Source organism: Salmo salar, unplaced genomic scaffold (assembly GCF_965601325.2).
Source record: "Salmo salar unplaced genomic scaffold, fSalSal1 ptg000568l, whole genome shotgun sequence".
Classification (NCBI taxonomy): Eukaryota; Metazoa; Chordata; class Actinopteri; order Salmoniformes; family Salmonidae; genus Salmo; species Salmo salar.
Window position 1 is genome coordinate 505,001 of NW_027675421.1, and position 19,474 is coordinate 524,474.

A 19,474-nucleotide genomic window follows, 5' to 3' on the forward strand; every position below is an offset into this window, starting at 1 on the left:
CATTTTTCAAACATATGACTATTTGCCACCATTTTAAAGACAAGACTCTCCTTTATCTAACCACACTGTCCGATTTCAAAAAGGCTTTACAGCGAAAGCAAAACATTAGATTATGTCAGCAGAGTACCCAGCCAGAAATAATCAGACACCCATTTTTCAAGCTAGCATATAATGTCACAAAAAACAAAACCACAGCTAAATGCAGCACTAACCTTTGATGATCTTCATCAGATGACAACCCTAGGACATTATGTTATACAATACATGCATGTTTTGTTCAATCAAGTTCATATTTATATCAAAAACCAGCTTTTTACATTAGCATGTGACGTTCAGAACTAGCATTCCCACCGAACACTTCCGGTGAATTTACTAAATTACTCACGATAAACGTTAACAAAAAACATAACAATTATTTTAAGAATTATAGATACAGAACTCCTTTATGCACTCGCTATGTCCGATTTTAAAATAGCTTTTCGGTGAAAGCACATTTTGCAATATTCTGAGTAGATAGCCCGGCCATCATGGCTAGCTATTTTGACCCCCACCAAGTTTGACCCTCACCAAACTCCGATTTACTATTAGAAAAGTTTGATTACCTTTGCTGTTCTTCGTCAGAATGCACTCCCAGGACTTCTACTTCAATAACAAATGTTGGTTTGGTTCAAAATAATCCATAGGTATATCCAAATAGTGGCGTTTTGTTCGTGCGTTCAAGACACTATCCAAGGGTGATGAAGGGTTACGCGCCCGACGCGTTTCGTGACAAAAAATGTCTAAATATTCCATTACCGTACTTCGAAGCATGTCAACCGCTGTTTAAAATACATTTTTATGCTATTTTTCTCGTAAAAAAGCGATAATATTCCGACCGGGAGTCGTTGTTTACGTTCAAAGACGAAAGAATAAAAACATGGGGTCGTCTCGTGCACGCGCCTCAGTCTCATAGTACTCTGACCGACCACTATCCAAACGCGCGAATGTTTTTCAGCCAGGGCCTGCAAAGCCACGATTCAGCTTTTTGCCGCCTTCTGAGAGCCTATGGGAGCCGTAGGAAGTGTCACGTAACAGCAGAGATCCCTTGTATTGGATAGAGATGATCAAGAAGGCCAAGAAATGGTCAGACAGGGCACTTCCTGTATGGAATCTTCTCAGGTTTTGGCCTGCCATATGAGTTCTGTTATACTCACAGACACCATTCAAACAGTTTTAGAAACTTTGGAGTGTTTTCTATCCAAAGCTAATAATTATATGCATATTCTAGTTTCTGGGCAGGAGTAATAATCAGATTAAATCGGGTACGTTTTTTATCCGGCCGTGAAAATACTGCCCCCTATCCATAACAGGTTAATAATACCCCACACTAGTACCTTTGTGGCGGCAGGTCGCCTAGTGTTTACATCGTTGGGCCAGTAACCCAAAGGTTGCTAAATTGAATCCCTAGGCTGACAAGGTACAAATCTGTCGTTCTGCCCCCTGAACAAGGCAGTTAACCCACTGTTCCCCGGTAGGCCGTCATTGTAAATAAGAATTAGTTCTTAACTGACATTCCTGGTTAAATGTAGTGCCTACAGTCGTCATGGTGTTGATACGGTGGGGTGTAGTACCTAGTCGTCACGGTGTTGATACGGTGGGGGGTAGTGCCTACAGTCGTCACGGTGGGGTGTAGTGCCTAGTCGTCACGGTGTTGATACGGTGGGGTGTAGTGCCTAGTCGTCACGGTGTTGATACGGTGGGGTGTAGTACCTACAGTCGTCACGGTGTTGATACGGTGGGGTGTAGTACCTACAGTCGTCACGGTGTTGATACGGTGGGGTGTAGTGCCAAGTCGTCACGGTGTTGATACGGTGGGGGGTAGTGCCTACAGTCGTCACGGTGTTGATACGGTGGGGTGTAGTGCCTAGTCGTCACGGTGTTGATACGGTGGGGTGTAGTGCCTAGTCGTCACGGTGTTGATACGGTGGGGTGTAGTACCTACAGTCGTCACGGTGTTGATACGGTGGGGTGTAGTACCTACAGTCGTCACGGTGTTGATACGGTGGGGTGTAGTGCCTAGTCGTCATGGTGTTGATACGGTGGGGTGTAGTACCTACAGTCGTCATGGTGTTGATACGGTGGGGTGTAGTGCCTAGTCGTCACGGTGTTGATACGGTGGGGTGTAGTACCTAGTTGTCACGGTGTTGATACGGTGGGGTGTAGTACCTACAGTCGTCATGGTGTTGATACGGTGGGGTGTAGTACCTAGTTGTCACGGTGTTGATACGGTGGGGTGTAGTACCTACAGTCGTCACGGTGTTGATACGGCGGGGTGTAGTACCTAGTTGTCACGGTGTTGATACGGTGGGGTGTAGTACCTACAGTCGTCACGGTGTTGATACGGTGGGGTGTAGTACCTACAGTCGTCACGGTGTTGATACGGTGGGGTGTAGTACCTAGTCGTCACGGTGTTGATACGGTGGGGTGTAGTACCTAGTCGTCACGGTGTTGATACGGTGGGGTGTAGTGCCTAGTCGTCACGGTGTTGATACGGTGGGGTGTAGTACCTAGTCGTCACGGTGTTGATACGGTGGGGTGTAGTACCTACAGTCGTCACGGTGTTGATACGGTGGGGTGTAGTACCTACAGTCGTCACGGTGTTGATACGGTGGGGTGTAGTACCTAGTCGTCACGGTGTTGATACGGTGGGGTGTAGTGCCTAGTCGTCACGGTGTTGATACGGTGGTGTGTTTTACAGAGAAGGTCCAGAGGCTGCTGGAGGATCTGTGGGTGTGTGTAGCTCCTCCCTCATCACACCTCCCTGGTATGTATTCAGGACGCATTGTGATGATGTCATATGATTTAATGGACCTCCCCTTGTTACAACAGACCAGAACATCATTATATCTCTCTCTGTCTCTCTGTCTGTCTCTCTCTCTCTGTCTCTCTCTCTCTGTCTGTCTCTCTCTGTCTGTCTCTCTCTCTGTCTCGCTCTCTCTCTCTGTCTCGCTCTCTCTCTCTGTCTCGCTCTCTCTCTCTGTCTCGCTCTCTCTCTCTGTCGCGCTCTCTCTCTCTGTCGCGCTCTCTCTCTCTGTCGCGCTCTCTGTCTCTGTCGCGCTCTCTGTCTCTGTCGCGCTCTCTGTCTCTGTCGCGCTCTCTGTCTCTGTCGCGCTCTCTGTCTCTGTCGCGCTCTGTCTCTGTCGCGCTCTCTGTCTCTGTCGCGCTCTCTGTCTCTCTCTCTGTCTCTCTCTCTCTCTATGTCTCTCTCTGTCTCTCACTCACAGCCAGGAGAAAACAGCAGTTAAAGGAGCACCTACAGGACAGCAGCATAGTTGAACCCGACGGACCTAATGGTGACCCGCCAGGCCCCGGACCCAGCAGGAACAGTGACCCGCCAGGCCCCGGACCCAGCAGGAACGGTGACCCGCCAGGCCACGGACCCAGCAGGAACGGTGACCCGCCAGGCCACGGACCCAGCAGGAACGGTGACCCGCCAGGCCACGGACCCAGCAGGAACGGTGACCCGCCAGGCCACGGACCCAGCAGGAACGGTGACCCGCCAGGCCACGGACCCAGCAGGAACGGTGACCCGCCAGGCCACGGACCCAGCAGGAACGGTGACCCGCCAGGCCACGGACCCAGCAGGAACAGTGACCCGCCAGGCCACGGACCCAGCAGGAACATTGACCCGCCAGGCCACGGACCCAGCAGGAACATTGACCCGCCAGGCCACGGACCCAGCAGGAACGGTGACCCGCCAGGCCACGGACCCAGCAGGAACAGTGACCCGCCAGGCCACGGACCCAGCAGGAACGGTGACCCGCCAGGCCACGGACCCAGCAGGAACGGTGACCCGCCAGGCCATAAACATAGTAGATCAGTTGAGGAGATCCTGGACTGGTTCAAGCCGCTGCCTCCTGTCCTCTCCCCCTTAGCCTGCTCCTCAGCTCAGGAGAGGTTGGATGATGTCTTGGAGTCAGGAGAGACCAGATCTCCTCTAGAGAACAGAAACCACTCTGTCTACACTACAGGACCAGCCAATCAGACAGCAGGACAGCAACCTGGACCAGCCAATCAGATGGCTCTTGTGTTGGCAGGACAACAACCTGCAGACTCCTCAGTGGAACTACCATCAGACAGAATTCATTCTACTCTGAGAGAAAGCCCCGTCTCAGACAACACTAATTATACTCTGAGAGAAAGCCCTGATCTGTCCACGGGGACGTCAGGAGAGAAAGAGAGGAACAGTGTGTCTGTCTGTGAACAGGAAGACATGCAGGTAGAACCAGCTGCTAAAACCATCCAATCCCCATCAGGAGAGACTCAAACCTCCTCTATTGATCTACCGTCCTTTACCAAAGCCACAGAGTGTCTCCCAAGCTCAGCGGATCCTCCGGGCAACACCTCTGTCCGTACCGGCACCGTTCGGACCTCACTCACCCAGACACAAGGAGAACAAGTGCAGGACTCCTCACCAGACATGACAGCAATGGATGTTGAGACTAACCCATGTTATAAAGGATGTGTCTTGGAGGGTCAGAGCATCGACCATGGGGACTCGGACGAAGTAGAAGGAATTAAAGATCATACGGGAGAGGCCAGCGTGTCTCAAACTCCCACCACTAAACAGCTGGAACCCAGTTCTCTGGTAGAATGTTCTGCTGAGACGCTGACTGGTCCGGACCAACTGAGTGAATGGGCTCCTAAAACTCAATGTAACACAACTGATCCGAAAGCAGCTCCTCGAGCAGGTCTCCGTAAACAACACGAGTTGTTTACAGGCCAGGAATCGGATAAAGACCAAGAAGGGGGTTTCTCTTGGAAACCGGTTCGTGATGTACTGGTCTCCCCCAGTCGTCCGACAGAAGGACTGGTCTCCCCCAGTCGTCCGACAGAAGGACTGGTCTCCCCCAGTCGTCCGACAGAAGGACTGGTCTCCCCCAGTCGTCCGACAGAAGGACTGGTCTCCCCCAGTCGTCAGACAGAAGGACTGACAGATGTAGGTATGGTATCAAAAGTCATCACGGTCCATTCATCTGGGGCAGAGGAATCATCATCATCATTTAAACGGAAGTCTCTGGCACCTCTGCCAAAATCTGGTGTCCACATCTCTCCTGCCAGTTTAATGAGCTCTGTAAAGAATGTAGAGATGTGTACTACAACATCTGAAGTCCATGAAGACATCCAGGCAACAAAACCCAATGCTCAGAGTAGCACAAACCATACACTATGCAAGAGGTTACATAGTCCCATATGTCTTTACCCTGTGGTGAACGTGAAGCTCCTGAGATCTGGTACACAACCGAAGAGGATGAATGGAAAGAAAGATGCTGAAGACCCGGGGTCAGATGTTAGGAGTCCACCGTCTCCTGCAGAGTTAAAGAGTGAGGAGCTTTTGAACAACGGGATGCTGAAAGATTGTGATCGCCCGGTCCATGTTCTTCAACACCAGGATATGAAAGCTGACCGTAAGCATCCTACAACCACCGACTGCATCTCTGAGTCGAGGTCGGAGTCCCAGCTGACGGATGAAGGGTCTGAGAAACTACGTGGAAATGCCCAGACTGAGATGATCAGTATTAGAAGTGGGCGTGTCAGGAAGAGTCTTGTTAGATCAAACGCAGTCCAAACGAGCTCAGGGAAAGACGGCGCGGCCCCCACGGACGGCCAGCAAACGGCCACCCTTTCATGTAAAGTTATTATTGAAAGACTCAGCCCTGACATGAGGGAAGGGATCAGGCCAGCAGCCTTGCCTGTGGGCCACTCCCCAGAACCCACAGCAGCCTTGCCTGTGGGCCACTTCCCAGAACCTACAGGGAAAATTCCTATTGGGAAGGTTCGCTTTGAAATGGGTCCTCCACTACCTCCTCTTCTGATGCCTCTCACTGTAACTCCTCCGAGACCGGTAAAACCTGCTAATCCAAGACAGGTGATTGGTAAACTGTCCTTTCCCTCACCAATGGAAAGACCTGTTTCCCCTCTGGGGTCCCAAACAGCACCTGATGGTCAGATGTTGAGCTCCCCGTCTCGAACCGCTCCTTCCTCACCACTACAGTTTGGTTCAGCCACTCCTAAACACGCCCTTCCTGTTCCAGGGAGACTTCCTGCCTTCAGCCCTTCCTCTTCCTCCACTAGTCCCGCCCAGGAGAACTCCATGAGGATTCTAGACAGCATGTATCCAGAACTGTCTGCCCGTGCCTGGACTCTCGGTATCCTCCGAGGAAACATCTGTATGTCTGCTGCTGAGACGGGGACTACACCCTCCAGCTCAGTCAGTCAGGTATCTGGCTTCAAAACCATCAACTCCTCGTCCACGGCTTTCACCAAAACAGAACAAAGAGGGAAGCGAAGTGGAGTCAACATGCTTCTACCAAAGAGTGCCAAAAGGCTGAGGCTGGATAACTGCTCCCCCGGCCCTGCTGGGGCGACGGCCGGCCCTGCTGGGGCGACGGCCGGCCCTGCTGGGGCGACGGCCGGCCCTGCTGCTAAGGGGATATCCTCCACGACATCAGCCAGTCCCGACCCACTACTCAGGACACCTCAACATGGGAGTTCTTCACAGCCTACAGAGAAGGAGAAACTGGTTGGGAAACCAGCAGCCGACGCCTCCATATCCCAGGCCTTAGAGAAGATAGAAGCCCAGTGTTTTGACCTGTTGCCTGTCATCAAGAGTCACCTGTTTGTTGGGAATCTGTCTAGGAAGCCTGTGTTACGGGATGAGGAGAAGGAGGTCCTCTCTGAGTTCTCAAACAATCAGGTTAGTGACGTACAGCTCTGCCTAGTAGTCTACGTAGAATCAGGTTAGTCACGTACAGCTTTGCCTAGTAGTCTACGTAGAATCAGGTTAGTCACGTACAGCTTTGCCTAGTAGCCTACGTAGAATCAGGTTAGTCACGTACAGCTTTGCCTAGTAGCCTACGTAGAATCAGGTTAGTCACGTACAGCTTTGCCTAGTAGCCTACGTAGAATCAGGTTAGTCACGTACAGCTTTGCCTAGTAGTCTACGTAGAATCAGGTTAGTCACGTACAGCTTTGCCTAGTAGTCTACGTAGAATCAGGTTAGTCACGTACAGCTTTGCCTAGTAGTCTACGTAGAATCAGGTTAGTCACGTACAGCTTTGCCTAGTAGTCTACGTAGAATCAGGTTAGTCACGTACAGCTTTGCCTAGTAGTCTACGTAGAATCAGGTTAGTCACGTACAGCTTTGCCTAGTAGTCTACGTAGAATCAGGTTAGTCACGTACAGCTTTGCCTAGTAGTCTACGTAGAATCAGGTTAGTCACGTACAGCTTTGCCTAGTAGTCTACGTAGAATCAGGTTAGTCACGTACAGCTTTGCCTAGTAGTCTACGTAGAATCAGGTTAGTCACGTACAGCTTTGCCTAGTAGTCTACGTAGAATCAGGTTAGTCACGTACAGCTTTGCCTAGTAGTCTACGTAGAATCAGGTTAGTCACGTACAGCTTTGCCTAGTAGTCTACGTAGAATCAGGTTAGTCACGTACAGCTTTGCCTAGTAGTCTACGTAGCATATTTGCCTTAGTATCTTTTAAAGGCATGCTTCTGGATTTTGGCAACGAGACCCTTTTATCTACTTCCCCAGAGTCGGATGAACCATTTTTATGTCTCCGTGCAGTTTGAACGTAGTTGCTAACTAGCTCTAGCACAATTGCTAACTAGCGTTAGCACAATGACTAGAAGTCTATGGTATCTGCTAGCAGAGATCCTAAAGTATCCCTTTAATTTGTAGACGTGAACGCCTCTTACATGGTTGTCCTGTGAATCCTTGGTACACGGTTGTCCTGTGAATCCTTGGTACACGGTTGTCCTGTGAAACCTTGGTACACGGTTGTCCTGTGAATCCTTGGTACACGGTTGTCCTGTGAATCCTTGGTACACGGTTGTCCTGTGAATCCTTGGTACACGGTTGTCCTGTGAATCCTTGGTACACGGCTGTCCTGTGAATCCTTGGTACACGGCTGTCCTGTGAGTCCTTGGTACACGGCTGTCCTGTGAATCCTTGGTACACGGCTGTCCTGTGAATCCTTGGTACACGGCTGTCCTGTGAATCCTTGGTACACGGCTGTCCTGTGAATCCTTGGTACACGGCTGTCCTGTGAATCCTTGGTACACGGCTGTCCTGTGAGTCCTTGGTACACGGCTGTCCTGTGAGTCCTTGGTACACGGCTGTCCTGTGAGTCCTTGGTACACGGCTGTCCTGTGAATCCTTGGTACACGGCTCTCCTGTGAATCCTTGGTACACGGCTGTCCTGTGAATCCTTGGTACATGGCTCTCCTGTGAATCATTGGTACATGGTTTTCCTGTGACTTGTCAGCCTCTGGCAGATGATCTGATGTCGGTGATGCTGACTAAGCTGAAGACTGAGAGGACTGAGCTGCCTGGGTCTCACCTCCAGGCTCTGGTCAGAGTCTACACTGCTCTGTGCCGACAGAGGAGGGACTGGGACAGAGCACATATCCTGGCCTACAGCATCCTTAGAGAAGGTAACACATCCTGGCCTACAGCATCCTTAGAGAAGGTAGCACATCCTTAGAGAAGGTAGCACATCCTGGCCTACAGCATCCTTAGAGAAGGTAACACATCCTGGCCTACAGCATCCTTAGAGAAGGTAACACATCCTTAGAGAAGGTAACACATCCTGGCCTACAGCATCCTTAGAGAAGGTAGCACATCCTGGCCTACAGCATCCTTAGAGAAGGTAACACATCCTGGCCTACAGCATCCTTAAAGGTAACACATCCTGGCCTACATCCTTAGAGAAGGTAACACATCCTGGCCTACATCCTTAGAGAAGGTAACACATCCTGGCCTACAGCATCCTTAGAGAAGGTAACACATCCTGGCCTACAGCATCCTTAAAGGTAACACATCCTGGCCTACGTCCTTATAGAAGGTAACACATCCTGGCCTACAGCATCCTTAGAGAAGGTAGCACATCCTGGCCTACAGCATCCTTAGAGAAGGTAACACATCCTGGCCTACAGCATCCTTAAAGGTAACACATCCTGGCCTACAGCGTCCTTAGAGAAGGTAACACATCCTGGCCTACAGCGTCCTTAGAGAAGGTAACACATCCTGGCCTACAGCATCCTTAGAGAAGGTAACACATCCTTAGAGAAGGTAACACATCCTGGCCTACAGCATCCTTAGAGAAGGTAACACATCCTGGCCTACAGCATCCTTAGAGAAGGTAACACATCCTGGCCTACAGCATCCTTAGAGAAGGTAACTTATCCTGGCCTACAGCATCCTTAGAGAAGGTAACACTTCCTGGCCTACAGCATCCTTAGAGAAGGTAGCACATCCTGGCCTACAGCATCCTTAGAGAAGGTAACACATCCTGGCCTACGGCGTCCTTAGAGAAGGTAGCACATCCTGGCCTACAGCATCCTTAGAGAAGGTAACACATCCTGGCCTACAGCGTCCTTAGAGAAGGTAACACATCCTGGCCTACGGCGTCCTTAGAGAAGGTAACACATCCTGGCCTACGGCGTCCTTAGAGAAGGTAACACATCCTGGCCTACAGCGTCCTTAGAGAAGGTAACACATCCTGGCCTACAGCATCCTTAGAGAAGGTAAAACATCCTGGCCTACGGCATCCTTAGAGAAGGTAACACATCCTGGCCTACAGCGAGAAGGTAACACATCCTGGCCTACAGCATCCTTAGAGAAGGTAACACATCCTGGCCTACAGCATCCTTAGAGAAGGTAACACATCCTGGCCTACAGCATCCTTAGAGAAGGTAACACATCCTGGCCTACAGCATCCTTAGAGAAGGTAACACATCCTGGCCTACAGCATCCTTAGAGAAGGTAACTTATCCTGGCCTACAGCATCCTTAGAGAAGGTAACACTTCCTGGCCTACAGCATCCTTAGAGAAGGTAGCACATCCTGGCCTACGTCCTTAGAGAAGGTAACACATCCTGGCCTACGGCATCCTTAGAGAAGGTAACTTTGTTTCTGTTCGTGTTCTCCTCCCCCCCAGATTTCCCTGAGTCAGCCAAGCTGGTTCTGTTCATGGTGACCACGTGGCCCAACGTGTTCTCCTGCAGGACTGTAGTGTGCCAGGCCATCCACACGGTCACCAAGGTCAAAGCTCAAGGAGAGGTGCTCCACTGCCTGACTGCTTACCTGGGATGGGAGAAGGTACGGTATCTTTTATAATCTTGGTCTGCGGTTACGGGGATCTACGCTTGTCTATTGGTCTCCACCTTTTTTTTATTTTTATCGATTAACAAGAGGGGAAGAGTTGTCCGTATTCTGTCACTGAGAAGGCCTGTCCATTTTCCTGTTATGTGTATTGTGAAGCTTGGCGTAACATCAGTTTTGACTTCGTGTCACGTCTGCGTCCCCCAGAGTCCTCCTAGTGACGTGGATCAGTTGGTGTCCAGCACGTTGACGTCGGTCAGAGACGCCGCCGAGATGACCTTCCAGAAACACCCGCGACAGGGAGAGGACCTGAACCCTGTTGCCTGGCAACGCGTCTTCACCCTGGAGCTGCTCTGCTCTCATGCACACTGGAAGTGGACCCATGACAACCTACTGAGGTACAAAGCAGGTCCGCTGTTGGTTGGTGTTGACTGCCACAGCTGGACTGAAATTCACCGGCGAAAACAAAACAATGAAGACAAAACCAAATGCATACATTTAGCAAACTCTTTAATGTCATTATGACCATCCAGCTAAATATTCATCTAGCTAGATAGCGTGTTGGGGGGGGGGGGGGACGACCTAAAAATGATTTTGTTAAGCGTTGAAGATGGTTAGATAATTTATGTAGCCAACTCAGCCAGTTAGCCCCATTTGACTTAGACTGCAGATGTCACTTTTTAGGTGACCTCACCAAATTCACATAAAAATGTGAGTTATAGATCTGTCATTCTCATTGAAAGCCAGTCTAAGAAGAGGTAGATCTGTTCTATGTCACTATTTCTATGCTTCCGGTCTTAAGTTTCCTTTTTTTGTGTCTTTTTACTTTCGGTTTTGTACACCAGCTGTAAACAGTTACGGAAAATATGGTTATAGAAAAGATACAGGGATTTAGATGGTACAATGATTCTCTACACTGCTGTTTTAGTCACATAAACAGGCAAACTTACAATTTGAGCAACCAGAAAATGGCGGAGAGATTTCTGCATAGTACATCTTTTAACATGGCTAGCGATTAGCATAGGCTAGCGATTAGCATAGGCTGGCGATTAGCGTGGGCTAGCGATTAGCCTGGGCTAGCGATTAGCCTGGGCTAGCGATTAGCCTGGGCTAGCGATTAGTCTGGGCTAGCGATTAGCGTGGGCTGGCGATTAGCGTGGGCTGGCGATTAGCGTGGGCTGGCGATTAGCGTGGGCTAGCGATTAGCGTGGGCTGGCGATTAGCGTGGGCTAGCGATTAGCATAGGCTAGCGATTAGCATAGGCTAGCACACTGCAGTGGACATGGAGACAACATGACAGACTGAAGACAGTAGATACAGTATGTTGGAGTGTATTAACCATCATGGCCTCAGGTGTTTAGTTCTTTGTTGTCCTGTTTTTAAAGTAAAGAGCTGTGGCCGGTGATGAACTCCTGGGTGACTCAGCCCAGATCGAGACAGACTCCCATCCAGGATGTTACTGTGGCTGCGATCCTCAGACTCATAGGTGGGTGGTGTTTGTTTGTGTATAATTGTTTCATGAAACACTTTTATTTATATATATATATATATATATATATACTGACCATTGAAGTGTAACCATGAGAACCACCTCGTCAGGGCGCCTCGGGCAGCTGGGAATTAAGGAGGGATGTGGCTGGTCTGTGAAGAACATCTCCAGGGTCATCAACACCTTCGCCAGACACGGACGGTCAGAAGGTAATCTACTGTAAAGCTTCTGAAATGGTTCGTCTGTATTTCATCAGTCATTCTACTCCGGTGGGTTAACATCCTAGTTGCTTTAACCAGCAGCGTTACCACCCTGAATCCCACTGCTGACTTGCTTCTGAAGCTAAGCAGGGTTGGTCCTGGTCAGTCCCTGGATGGGAGACCAGATGCTGCTGGAAGTGGTGTTGGAGGGGCCAGTAGGAGGTGCTCTTTCCTCTGGTCTAAACAATATCCCAACGCCCCAGGGCAGTGATTGGGGACATTGCCCTGTGTAGGGTGCCGTCTTTCGGATGGGATGTTAAACGGGTCTCCTGATGCTCTGAGGTCATTAAAGATCCCATGGTGCTTATCGTAAGAGTAGGGGTGTTAACCCCTGGTGTCCTGGCTAAATTCCCAATCTGTCCCTCAGACCATCACGGTCACCTAATCATCCCCAGCTTCCAATTGGCTCATTCATCCCCCCTCCTCCTCTCCCCTGTAACTATTCCCCAGGTCGTTGCTGTAAATGAGAACATGTTCTCAGTCAACTTACCTGGTAAAATAACAGATAAATAAATAAAAAATAATATCTATTGTCAGGATGAATATACTGCCCAGGGCTGAATGTGTGTAGTTTAATGCTTCCCTTGTCAGGGTGAATATACTGCTCAGGGCTGAATGTGTGTAGTTTAAAGCTTCCCTTGTCGGGATGAATATACTGCCCAGGGCTGAATGTGTGTAGTTTAATGCTTCCCTTGTCGGGATGAATATACTGCCCAGGGCTGAATGTGTGTAGTTTAATGCTTCCCTTGTCAGGGTGAATATACTGCTCAGGGCTGAATGTGTGTAGTTTAATGCTTCCCTTGTCGGGATGAATATACTGCCAGGGCTGAATGTGTGTAGTTTAATGCTTCCCTTGTCAGGGTGAATATACTGCCCAGGGCTGAATGTGTGTAGTTTAATGCTTCCCTTGTCAGGATGAATATACTGCCCAGGACTGAATGTGTGTAGTTTAATGCTTCCCTTGTCAGGGTGAATATACTGCCAGGGCTGAATGTGTGTAGTTTAATGCTTCCCTTGTCAGGGTGAATATACTGCTCAGGGCTGAATGTGTGTAGTTTAATGCTTCCCTTGTCAGGATGAATATACTGCCCAGGGCTGAATGTGTGTAGTTTAATGCTTCCCTTGTCAGGATGAATATACTGCCCAGGGCTGAATGTGTGTAGTTTAATGCTTCCCTTGTCAGGATGAATATACTGCCCAGGGCTGAATGTGTGTAGTTTAATGCTTCCCTTGTCAGGATGAATATACTGCCCAGGGCTGAATGTGTGTAGTTTAATGCTTCCCTTGTCAGGATGAATATACTGCCCAGTGCTGATTGTGTGTAGTTTAATGCTTCCCTTGTCAGGATGAATATACTGCTCAGGGCTGAATGTGTGTAGTTTAATGCTTCCCTTGTCAGGATGAATATACTGCCCAGGGCTGAATGTGTGTAGTTTAATGCTTCCCTTGTCAGGATGAATATACTGCCCAGGGCTGAATGTGTGTAGTTTAATGCTTCCCTTGTCAGGATGAATATACTGCCCAGGGCTGAATGTGTGTAGTTTAATGCTTCCCTTGTCAGGATGAATATACTGCCCAGGGCTGAATGTGTGTAGTTTAAAGCTTCCCTTGTCAGGATGAATATACTGCCCAGGGCTGAATGTGTGTAGTTTAATGCTTCCCTTGTCAGGATGAATATACTGCCCAGGGCTGAATGTGTGTAGTTTAATGCTTCCCTTGTCAGGATGAATATACTGCCCAGGGTTGAATGTGTGTAGTTTAATGCTTCCCTTGTCGGGATGAATATACTGCCCAGGACTGAATGTGTGTAGTTTAATGCTTCCCTTGTCGGGATGAATATACTGCCCAGGGCTGAATGTGTGTAGTTTAAAGCTTCCCTTGTCAGGATGAATATACTGCCCAGGGCTGAATGTGTGTAGTTTAATGCTTCCCTTGTCGGGATGAATATACTGCCCAGGGCTGAATGTGTGTAGTTTAATGCTTCCCTTGTCGGGATGAATATACTGCCCAGGGCTGAATGTGTGTAGTTTAATGCTTCCCTTGTCAGGATGAATATACTGCCCAGGGCTGAATGTGTGTAGTTTAATGCTTCCCTTGTCAGGATGAATATACTGCCCAGGGCTGAATGTGTGTAGTTTAATGCTTCCCTTGTCAGGGTGAATATACTGCCCAGGGCTGAATGTGTGTAGTTTAATGCTTCCCTTGTCAGGATGAATATACTGCCCAGGGCTGAATGTGTGTAGTTTAATGCTTCCCTTGTCAGGATGAATATACTGCCCAGGGCTGAATGTGTGTAGTTTAATGCTTCCCTTGTCGGGATGAATATACTGCCCAGGGCTGAATGTGTGTAGTTTAATGCTTCCCTTGTCGGGATGAATATACTGCTCAGGGCTGAATGTGTGTAGTTTAATGCTTCCCTTGTCAGGATGAATATACTGCCCAGGGCTGAATGTGTGTAGTTTAATGCTTCCCTTGTCAGGATGAATATACTGCCCAGGGCTGAATGTGTGTAGTTTAATGCTTCCCTTGTCTCTCCCTTCTGGCTATTTAGAATGACATTCATAGTGTGGTTTCTAAATGTATATACGACAAGGTAAACGATCCCAGATAAAAATTAATCCACTTAAAAAAGAGGGAAAGAAGTAGGAGGACTCTCCGTACCAAACCTTAAATTATATTTCCTGCCACTAGTATTTCGCCCAGTCTTAAAATGGTTTATGATTGGTCTGCCCCCTGGCTGAGTATAGGCTGTGACCAATCGCCTCGATTCGGTCTTATGTAGAAACATTTGAAATAGTATTTTTTTATTTTTTTTTTCACATTGGATGAAAGGAGAGACTCCGAGCTAGAAAATGGTTTATCATACAGTACATTTGAGGAACAATTTTGTTTAGACATGTAAACTATGATCGGGCATAATCCCAACTCGTACTACTACCAATACAAACATTGTCAGAGCTGTAGTATTAATCTACAGGTAGCTAAAGCTAACAAACTAGGTTCATAGCTGTGGTATGAATCTGCAGGTAGCTAAAGCTAACAGACTAGGGTCAATGTTAACTAGCTAACATGTATTTGGGGAGTTTCTCCCATTCTTCTCTGCAGATCCTCTCAAGATCTGTCAGGTTGGATGGGGAGCGTCGCTGCACAGCTATTTTCAGGTTTCTCCAAAGATGTTCTTTCGGGTTCAAGTCCAGACTCTGGCAGGGCCACTCAAGGACATTCAGAGACTTGTCTCCGAAGCCACTCCTGCATTGTCTTGGCTGTGTGCTTAGGGTCATTGTCCTGTTGGAAGGTGAACCTCGATCCTGACTAGTCTCTGAGTCACTGCCGCTGGAAAAACATCCCCACAGCATGATGCTGCCACCACCATGCTTCACCGTAGGGATGGTGCCAGGTTTCCCCCAGACGTGACGCTTGGCTTTCAGGCCAAAGGGATTCATCTTGGTTTCATCAGACCAGAGAATCTTGTTTCTCATGGTGTGAGAGTCTTTGGGTGCCTTTTGGCAAACTCCAAGTGGGCTGTCATGTGCCTTTTACTGAGGAGTGGCTTCCGTCTTGCCACTCTACCGTAAAGGCCTGATTGGTGGAGTGCTGCAGAGATGGTTGTCCTTCTGGAATGTTCTCCCATCTCCACAGAGGAGCTCTGTCAGTGACCATCAGGTTCTTGGTCACCTCCCTGACCAAGGCCCTTCTACCCCGATTGCTCAGTTTGGCCAGGGGGCCAGCTCTAGGAAGTGTCTTGGTGGTTCCAATCTTCTTCCATTTAAGAATTATGGAGGCCAACGTGTACTTGGGGACCTGCTGAAATGTTTTGGTACCCTTCCCCAGGTCTGTGCCTCGACACAATCCTGTCTCGGAGCTCTACGGACAATTTAATTCGACCTCATGGCTTGGTTTTTGCTCCGACATGCACTGTCAACTGTGGGACCTCATATAGACAGGTGTGTGCCTTTCCAAATCATGTCCAATCAATTGAACATGTGGACTCCAATCAAGTTGTAGAAACATCTCAAGGATGATCAATGGAAACAGGAAGCACCTGAGCTCACAATCACCCGACCTCAACCCAATTTGAGATGGTTTGGGATGAGTTGGACCGCCGAGTGAATGAAAAGCAGCCAACAAGTGCTCATCATATTTACATTTACGTCATTTAGCAGACGCTCTTATCCAGAGCGACTTACAAATTGGTGTGTGGGAACTCCTTCAAGACTGTTGGAAAATAATTCCAGGTGAAGCTGGTTGAGAGAATGCCAAGATTGTGCAAAGTTGTCAAGGCAAAGGGTGGCTACTTTTGAAGATGTTTGATTTATCACTTTTTTTTATTTATTATTCCATACGTGTTATTTCATAGTTTTGATGTCTTTACTATTATTCTACAAAATAGAAAATAGTAAAAAATAAAGAAACTCTGGAACGAGTCGGTGTCCAAACTTTTCGTAAGGTATTTTGTTGTTTTATTTTTAATAAATTGTCTAAACCTATTTTTGCTTTGTCATTATGGGGATATTTGTATTTAATTGAATCCATTTTAGGTTAAGGATGTAACATTAACGTGTAAAAAGTCCAGGGGTCTGAATACTATCTGAAGGAGCTGTACGTCTAGTTTCCTGATGACCTCAGTTCCTGGGTGGGATGTCTGTACCTGTAAACCTTAACTCTTCTGCTTAAAAACAAAAAGTAATTCTGCTCAGATGAGACTGGGCAGATCTGTGTCTGTATTGGACAGATGGGCCAACCAATGAGTCTCTGTGATGTCATTTCCAGGTGTTCCCTGGGAGGTCCAGCTGGCAGCTGTCTACACTGTCTACGACCTGTCGCCTAGCAACCCCAAGGAGGCTCTGGCTGCGCTGGCGTCATGGCGAGGAGAGACCACCCAGCCTGTCCCCCCCGCTGTCACCAGCTGCATCACACAGATCGCCTCGCTCTGCCGACACGTCAACCCCTAGTCCCTAATCCCTAGCTCCTAGTCCCTAGCTCCTAATCCCTAGTCCTTAACCCCTCCACACCCCTAGCTCCTAATCCCTAGCTCCTAACCCCTAGTCCTTAATCCCTCCACACCCCTAATCCCTAGCGCCTAATCCCTAGCGCCTAATCCCTAGCTCCTAATCCCTAGCTCCTAACCCCTAGTCCTTAACCCCTCCACACCCCTAGCTCCTAACCCCTAGCTCCTAACCCCTAGCTCCTAACCCCTAGCTCCTAACCCCTAGCTCCTAACCCCTAGCTCCTAACCCCTAGTCCTTAACCCCTCCTCACCCCTAACCCCTAGCTCCTAACCCCTAGCCCCTAACCCCTAGGTCCATTGCCACTTGTACAGATCTGTAAGGATTTCCTAGATCCCAAGAATGTTGCCTATGAAGAGGGCAAGGTGAAGCAGCTTGCGTTTTGCTGTTACCTCTATCCATACCTTTTTCTATCTGACGCCTTGAACCCTGCTGTGGACTGAACTCATTTTTAATGTCCGTATTATTCATCTGTTGGTTAACTCATCACGTTCCCCTCGACGTTCTGTTTGGGTTTTCTGTTACCCGTTCTTTATATGTTGAGCGTGACTTTGTAAATATGACGTAGAGATTCTGTTTGGTGAAGCTCCCTGTGTACAATATATAAATGTCCCTACTTTTGTAAATGTTCCCTGTTACAAGAGCCTATTTCTATTTAATTTGACAAATTAAAATCTAAGAGGTAAGCGTTGTTTAATAATATATGATCCAATTATTGTCTCATGGAAGACTGCTCTCCCTTCTTCACATCATCCATCCATCCAGCATTCACCTGTCCATTACATTTTACATTTAAGTCATTTAGCAGACGCTCTTATCCAGAGCGACTTACAAATTGGTGCATTCACCTTATGATATCCAGTGGAACAACCACTTTACAATAGTGCATCTAAATCTTTTAAGGGGGGGTTAGAAGGATTACTTTATCCTATCCCAGGTATTCCTTAAAGAGGTGGGGTTTCAGGTGTCCATTATCCATCATTCATCCATCCAGCATTCACCCGTCCATTATTCATCCATCCAGCATTCACCCGTCCATTATCCATCATCCATCTAGCATTCATTATCCATTCATTATCCATCCCGCATTCACCTGTCCATTATCCATCATCCATCTAACATTCATTATCCATCCCGCATTCACCCGTCCATTATCCATCCATCATGCATTTATTCATTCATCCATTATCCATCATTCATCCATCCATGCCACTGCTCTGTCTTGACCTTTGACTGGTCAGTAATAATGACCTTTTAAACTAAATGGGGATGTTGGGGAAAAGCCTGTTCTTTCTCCTTCCCGTTGTGGTGGTAGAAAGCCATGACGCCGCGCGGAAAAAACCCAGTCAAACTGGAACTATTCTAGAACATTCAATATATATCAAAAATAGAGATTCCGTTTAGAAAAAGCAAACTTGTTCTTTTCAGAATCACCTTTATTTACCAAGTACATTTACACATCCTCAGAATGTTACCTGGTGATATGGTGCTGCTAGACAACACACTCAGAATGTTACCTGGTGATATGGTGCTGCTAGACAACACACTCAGAATGTTACCTGGTGATATGGTGCTGCTAGACAACATCCTCAGAATGTTACCTGGTGATATGGTGCTGCTAGACAACACACTCAGAATGTTACCTGGTGATATGGTGCTGCTAGACAACATCCTCAGAATGTTACCTGGTGATATGGTGCTGCTAGACAACACACTCAGAATGTTACCTGGTGATATGGTGCTGCTAGACAACATCCTCAGAATGTTACCTGGTGATATGGTGCTGTTAGACAACACACTCAGAATGTTACCTGGTGATATGGTGCTGCTAGACAACATCCTCAGAATGTTACCTGGTGATATGGTGCTGTTAGACAACACACTCAGAATGTTACCTGGTGATATGGTGCTGCTAGACAACATCCTCAGAATGTTACCTGGTGATATGGTGCTGTTAGACAACACACTCAGAATGTTACCTGGTGATATGGTGCTGCTAGACAACACACTCAGAATGTTACCTGATGATATGGTGCTGCTAGACAACATCCTCAGAATGTTACCTGGTGATATGGTGCTGCTAGACAACATCCTCAGAATGTTACCTGGTGATATGATGCTGTTAGTGATAGACAACACACTCAGAATGTTACCTGGTGATATGGTGCTGCTAGACAACATCTTCAGAATGTTACCTGGTGATATGGTGCTGCTAGACAACATCCTCAGAATGTTACCTGGTGATATGGTGCTGCTAGACAACATACTCAGAATGTTACCTGGTGATATGGTGCTGCTAGACAACATCCTCAGAATGTTACCTGGTGATATGGTGCTGCTAGACAACATCCTCAGAATGTTACCTGGTGATATGGTGCTGCTAGACAACACACTCAGAATGTTACCTGGTGATATGGTGCTGTTAGTGATAGACAACACACTCAGAATGTTACCTGGTGATATGGTGCTGCTAGACAACATCTTCAGAATGTTACCTGGTGATATGGTGCTGCTAGACAACATCCTCAGAATGTTACCTGGTGATATGGTGCTGCTAGACAACATACTCAG

General features: G+C 47.9%; 1 protein-coding gene across 6 annotated transcripts in view; it reads left to right on the forward strand.

Moving 5' to 3' along the window:
- The window catches only part of LOC123732451 (uncharacterized), a 36,623-nt gene extending 19,020 nt beyond the window's left edge, over positions 1-17,603 (forward strand). For 3 of the 6 annotated variants that reach the window (XM_082972099.1, XM_082972095.1, XM_082972098.1), the window contains 8 exons: positions 2,738-2,803; positions 3,264-6,736; positions 8,312-8,480; positions 9,985-10,145; positions 10,356-10,546; positions 11,534-11,634; positions 11,748-11,846; positions 16,668-17,603. In XM_082972099.1, the coding sequence (XP_082828225.1) occupies positions 2,738-2,803; positions 3,264-6,736; positions 8,312-8,480; positions 9,985-10,145; positions 10,356-10,546; positions 11,534-11,634; positions 11,748-11,846; positions 16,668-16,849 (4,442 nt within the window). In that variant the 3' untranslated portion in view covers positions 16,850-17,603. Of the gene's footprint in view, positions 1-2,737; positions 2,804-3,263; positions 6,737-8,311; positions 8,516-8,570; positions 9,875-9,984; positions 10,146-10,355; positions 10,547-11,533; positions 11,635-11,747; positions 11,847-16,667 lie in introns of those variants that run through there. The other 3 variants (XM_082972096.1, XR_014391493.1, XM_082972100.1) reach the window with 3 other exon arrangements.
- Positions 17,604-19,474: the final 1,871 nt, after the last annotated feature.